A 7,107-nucleotide genomic window follows, 5' to 3' on the forward strand; every position below is an offset into this window, starting at 1 on the left:
TACATTTGTAATTGTATTCAGAATGAAATCCTACAAGGACTTCTTAAAGAACCATATGCAACTAAAATGACATCAATTAGTTTTGTAATACAGTAGTAAATGTTTCTTTTGTGAATTCTTCATTGACATAATTATTCAACCCCTTAAAGACTACCACTCTGAAGAACAGAGGTTCAATGAAGTGTTTTCAATCAGGTATTGAAAACACCTGTGGATATCAGGGAGCAGCAATAAAGCCTAATAAGCACCAATTAGGCAGCTTTAAAATGACTGTGATACTCAGCTCCTTCTAGACATTTACTGGTGTGGTTACAAACATGGTGAGGTCAAGAGAATGGTCCAGGAAGACAAGAGAACAGGTGATTACTCTTCACAGGAAGGGCAATGGCTATAAGAAGATTGCAAAGATGTTAAACATACCAAGAGACACCATAGGAAGCATCATTCGCAAATTCAAGGCAAAGGGCACTGTTGAAACGCTACCTGGTCGTGGCAGAAAGAAGATGCTGACTTCGACTGCTGTGCGCTACCTGAAGCGTAGAGTGGAGAAAAGTCCCCGTGTGACTGCTGAGGAACTGAGAAAAGATTTGTCAGATGTGGGTACTGAAGTTTCTGCTCAGACAATACGGCGCACCCTGCGTAATGAAGGCCTCCATGCCAGAACTCCCAGGCGCACCCCCTTGCTGTCCCCAAAGAATAAGAAGAGTCGACTGCAGTATGCCAAAAGTCATGTGGACAAACCACAGAAGTTTTGGGATAGTGTTCTGTGGACTGATGAAACAAAATTAGAACTGTTTGGGCCCATGGATCAACGCTATGTTTGGAGGAGGAAGAACAAGGCCTATGAAGAAAAGAACACCTTGCCTACTGTGAAGCATGGCGGGGGGTCAATCATGCTTTGGGGCTGTTTTGCTTCTGCAGGTACTGGAAGCTTCAGCGTGTGCAAGGTACCATGAATTCTCTTCAGTACCAGGAGATATTGGATGACAATGTGATGCAGTCCGTCACAAACCTGAGGCTTGGAAGACGTTGGACCTTTCAACAGGACAATGATCCCAAGCATACCTCCAAGTCCACTAGAGCATGGTTGCAGATTAAAGGCTGGAACATTTTGAAGTGGCCATCGCAGTCACCAGACTTAAATCCGATTGAGAACCTCTGGTGGGACTTAAAGAAAGCAGTTTCAGTGCGCAAGCCTAAGAATGTGACTGAACTGGAGGCTTTTGCCCATGATGAATGGGCGAAGATACCCGAGATCGCTGCAAGACACTTGTGTCAAGCTATGCTTCACGTTTAAAAGCTGTTATAACTGTAAAAGGATGTTGTACTAAGTACTAAGATTGAATGTCACTTGGGGGTTGAATAAAACTGATAATGATGTGAGCTCAGAAAAGACATTTGTGGTTATTTCATTATAAATGTTATGTTATATTTGTCTGACCTACACGTGCCTCTTTGATTTAATTGTAAGCAGGATGACTGAATGATCATAATCAATGTCAAACCGACCAAAACAATCAATTTCAGTGGGGGTTGAATAATTTTGAACACAACTGTATTTCTACTCATTTGTGTGCGTGCGTGCGTGTGCGTGTGCATGTGCATGTTTGTTGTCTTTTTATATTCTTGTATTTTTTATTTAAAGACTCTGAAGCTCTTCTGTCGGTCTCAGGATGAAAACTAAATTCTGTCAAAACATAAACCAGCCTTTATTTCAGATTTTCTTCAGGAAGTAAAGTTCATCTTCTATGAAACCTTTAGTGTGTAGTTATTAAGAGTTCAATATTAACAGTAATGTGTGTGTGTGTGGTTTGGGTAATCAGCTGCCGGATGTGTGTTACTCATGGTGGGTTCTGGCTGCACTGAAGATCATTGGAAGGATTCAGTGGATTGATAAAGCTAAGCTCAGGACATTTATCCTGGCGTGTCAGGACGAGGAGACCGGAGGATTCGCTGACCGACCTGGAGACATGGTGAAGCTCATGATACACATAATACACACTATACACACACTATAATACACTATACACACTATACACACACTATAATACACTATACACACTATACACACACTATAATACACTATACACACACTATAATACACTATACACACACTATAATACACTATACACACACTATAATACACTATACACTATACACACACTATAATACACTATACACACTATATACACACTATAATACACTATAATACACTATACACACTATAATACACTATACACACACTATAATACACTATACACACACTATAATACACTATACACACACTATAATACACTATACACATACACTATAATATAATACACTATACACACTATACACACACTATAATACACTATACACACTATACACACATATACACACTATAATACATATACACACTATAATAATACACTATAATACACTATACACACATATAATACACTATACACACACTATAATACACTATACACACACTATAATACACTACACACTATATACACTATAACACTATACACACACTATAATACACTATACACACTATAATACACTATACACACACTATAATACACTATACACACACTATAACACACTATACACACACTATAATACACTATACACACTATACATAATACACTATACACACACTATAATACACTATACACACATATACACACACTATACACACTATACACACACTATAATACACTATACACACTATACACACACTATAATACACTATACACACTATACACTATACACTATAATACATATACACACTATAATACACTATACACACTACACTATACACATATACACACTATACACTATACACACACTATAACACACTATACACACACTATACACACTAATACACTATAATACACTATACACAATATAATACACTATACACTATACACACTATACACACACTATAATACACTGTACACACTATACACACTATAATACACTATACACACACACTATAATACACTATAATACACTATACACACTATATAATAATAATACACTATAATACACTGTACACACTATACACACACACACTATAATACACTGTACACTATACACACACTATACACACTACACACACTATAACACACTATACACACTATAATACACTATAATAATAATAATTATACACACTATAATACACTATACACACTATACACACACTATAATACACTATACACACTATACACACTATAATACACTATACACACACTATATAATAATAATTATAATACACTATACACACTATACACACACTATAATACACTGTACACACTATACACATACACTATACACACTATACACACACTATAATACACTGTACACACTATACACACTATAATACACTATACACACACTATACACACACTATAATACACTATACACACTATACACACTATAATACACTGTACACACTATACACACAATATAATACACTGTACACACTATACACACACTATAATACACTATACACTATAATACACTATACACACACTAATACACTGTACACACTATACACACTATAATACACTATACACACACTAATACACTGTACACACTATACACACACTTATACACTGTACACACTATACACACTAATACACTGTACACACTTTACACACACTAATACACTGTACACACTATACACACACTATAATACACTCTACACACTATACACACACTAATACACTGTACACACACTATACACACACTAATACTGTACACACTATACAAACACTAATACACTGTACACACTGTACACATGTTCCTCCTCTGAACATGTTCAAACAATCTCAATCTCACCTCCCTTACCTTGTCTCCAAAACGTCCTACATGCGCTGTCCCTCTAATAAACTCATTTCTAATCCTGTCCATTGTCGCCATCTTTAGCTCTGCTACCTCCAGCTCCACCTCCTGTCTTTTAGTCAATGCCACTGTCTCTAATCCATACAACATCTCAGGTCTCACCAAAGTCCTACAAACTTTCCCTTTCACTCTCACAGATACTCTTCTATCACAAATCACTCCTGCTATCACTCTTCTCCACCCACTCCATCTGCCTGCACTCTTTTCTTCACTTCTCTAACACACTCTCCATTACTTTGCACTGTTGACCCCAGGTAACTGAACTCCTCCACCTTCTCCACCTCTTCTCACTGCAACCACACCCCTCCACTGCCCTCCCTCTCATTCACACACATGTACTCTGTCTTACTCCTACTGACTTTCATTCCCCTTCTCTCCAGCGTGTACCTCCACCTCTCCAGAATCTTCTCCACCTGTCTGACCTCGTCCATCAACCTGTCCATCACCACTGCAAACAGGAAAGGGCTCAGAGCCGATCCTTGATGCAGTCCAACCTCCACCTTGAACCTGCACACTTCACTGCTGTCACACTGTTCTCATACATGTCTTGCACCACCCTCACATACTTCTCTGACACACCTGACCAACACCTTAGTCTCCAATCTCCTTCAGGTTGCATCTCCTACATAGAACATAGTTCACCTGTGTGCACCTTTCTCCACTCTTACTCCCTTTCCACTTGGTCTCCTGAACACACATCTCTACCTTTCTCCTCTCCATCATATCAGCTCCCTCTCTCCCTTTACCAGTCATAGTACCAACATTTAAAGTACCAACCTGAACCTCCACTCTCCTCCACTTCTCCTTTCCCTGCTGTTTCTGTAGACGTCTTTCTCCTCTCCTTCTCCTCCTTCAGACAACAGCAGCCCAATTTCCCCCGGTACCCTGTTGGAGAATGATACCTGTGGTGGTTGTTGGTAACCCGGGCCTCGACCGATCCGCTATGAAAATCTCTTTTGTGATCCGCATATTTGATGTAGCACATGTTTTACGCTCGATGCCCTTCATAACACAACCTCCACATTTATCCGGACTTGAGACCGACACTGAGAATGCACTGGCTTGTGCAACACTAATGGCTGGGTTACACACTATACTCACTATACAACACTATATACACTATACACACAATATACAATACACTATACACACTGTACAACACACTATACACTACACACCATATACACTATACACACTGTACAACACACTATACACTACACACCATATACACTATACACACTGTAAAACACACTATACTTAATATACACACTGTATACACTATACACCATATACACTATACACACTGTACAACACACTATACTACACACCATATACACTATACACTGTACAACACACTATACACTACACACCATATACACTATACACACTGTACAACACTATACTCAATATACACACTGTACAACACACTATACACTACACACCATATACACTATACACACTGTAAAACACACTATATTTAATATACACACTGTACAACACACTATACACTACACACCATATACACTATACACACTGTAAAACACACTATACTCAATATACACACTGTACAACACACTATACACAATATACACACTGTATACACTATACACAACATATACACTATACACACTGTACAACACACTGTATACACTATACACCATATACACTATACATACTGTAAAACACACTATATTTAATATACACACTGTACAACACACTATACACTACACACCATATACACTATACACACTGTACAACACACTATACACACACAATATACACACTGTACAACACACTATACACAATATACACACCATATACACTATACACACTGTACAACACACTGTACAACACAATATACACACTGTATACACTATACACACACTACACACCGTACAACACACTATACACACAATATACACTATACACAATATACACACTGTATACACTATACACACCATATACACTATATACACGTACAACACACTATACACACTGTACAACTCACTATACACACTGTAAAACAAAATATACTCACTGTACAACACACTATATACACTATAAACACTGTAAAACACACTATACAAAATACACATTGTACAACACACTATATACACTATACACACTGTACAATAGACTATACACAATATACACATTGTACAACACACTGTATACACTATACACACCATATACACTATACACACTGTACAACACATTATACACAATATACACACTGTACAACAGACAATATACACTACACACTGTACACCACATTACACAATATACACACTGTACAACACACCATATACACTATACACACTGTACAACAAATTATACATTTATGAACTGCAGTGAAGAACTGAATTAAGACAATGATAAATTATTATTTGTGTGTGTGTGTGTGTGTGTGTGTGTGTGTGTGTGTGTGTGTGTACGTACGTACAGGTAGACCCGTTCCACACTCTGTTTGGTATAGCTGGTCTCTCTCTACTGGGTTATGAACAGATTAAAGCAGTGAATCCAGTCTTCTGCATGCCAGAGGATGTTCTACAGAGAATCGGCCTCCACACGGACCTGCTCACCTAACACAAACAAACAAACACACACACACACACTGTCCAGTCGTGTCAGATTTGCTGAGTGTGTTGTGGTGGAAGCCTGTAAAGCCAGTGTGTAGTAGCTTTGTGTAGTAGATTTGTGTAGCTGTGGAATCCTGTTCAGAGGTGATGAGGGAAATGTGCTGCAGAAATTTCTGATGCCTGGAAACAGTAAAGTTTGTTTCTATACTGCTTTTAATAGATGTATTTCTACAGCAGGGTTCAGGAGAAATCTCACTGCATTCACTCGAATGGATGAAGCTGCCTGGTGAATAAAATAATAATAAAAGAAATCATTTTTCATTTATTATTACACACACTGCATCTTGATTATTGATTGATTTATGTATGTCTATTTCTCTGGGGGAAGATGTTATTTGTACTTGTGTTCCTACAGTCAGATCTTTTCAGGTTTCCTCCAGATTTGGCTTTGCTTCATTACTCTGTGACCCAAAACCTCTCTTTCTTATACAGCAACAGAGGAGGCAAAAGTCCACGCATCCTTTACTTTAGAAGTGCAGATACTGATGATTTAAAATACTCGGGAAAAGTTGAAGTTCTGATTTATACTTTTTTGCTCAAGTGAGAGTAAAGAAGTTTTGTCTCTGACATGTTC

The 7,107-nt window shown here is 37.9% G+C and overlaps 1 protein-coding gene across 2 annotated transcripts in view; it reads left to right on the forward strand.

Moving 5' to 3' along the window:
• rabggtb (Rab geranylgeranyltransferase subunit beta) overlaps positions 1–6,806 on the forward strand; it is a 16,081-nt gene extending 9,275 nt beyond the window's left edge. The window contains exons 8-9 of one of the 2 annotated variants that reach the window (XM_046863165.1): positions 1,824–1,973; positions 6,344–6,806. In XM_046863165.1, coding sequence (XP_046719121.1) covers positions 1,824–1,973; positions 6,344–6,370 — 177 coding nt within the window. In that variant the 3' untranslated portion in view covers positions 6,371–6,806. Of the gene's footprint in view, positions 1–1,823; positions 1,974–6,339 lie in introns of both variants that reach the window. The other variant, XM_046863164.1, reaches the window with a different exon arrangement.
• Positions 6,807–7,107: the final 301 nt, after the last annotated feature.

Source organism: Silurus meridionalis, chromosome 12 (assembly GCF_014805685.1).
Source record: "Silurus meridionalis isolate SWU-2019-XX chromosome 12, ASM1480568v1, whole genome shotgun sequence".
NCBI classification, from domain to species: Eukaryota; Metazoa; Chordata; class Actinopteri; order Siluriformes; family Siluridae; genus Silurus; species Silurus meridionalis.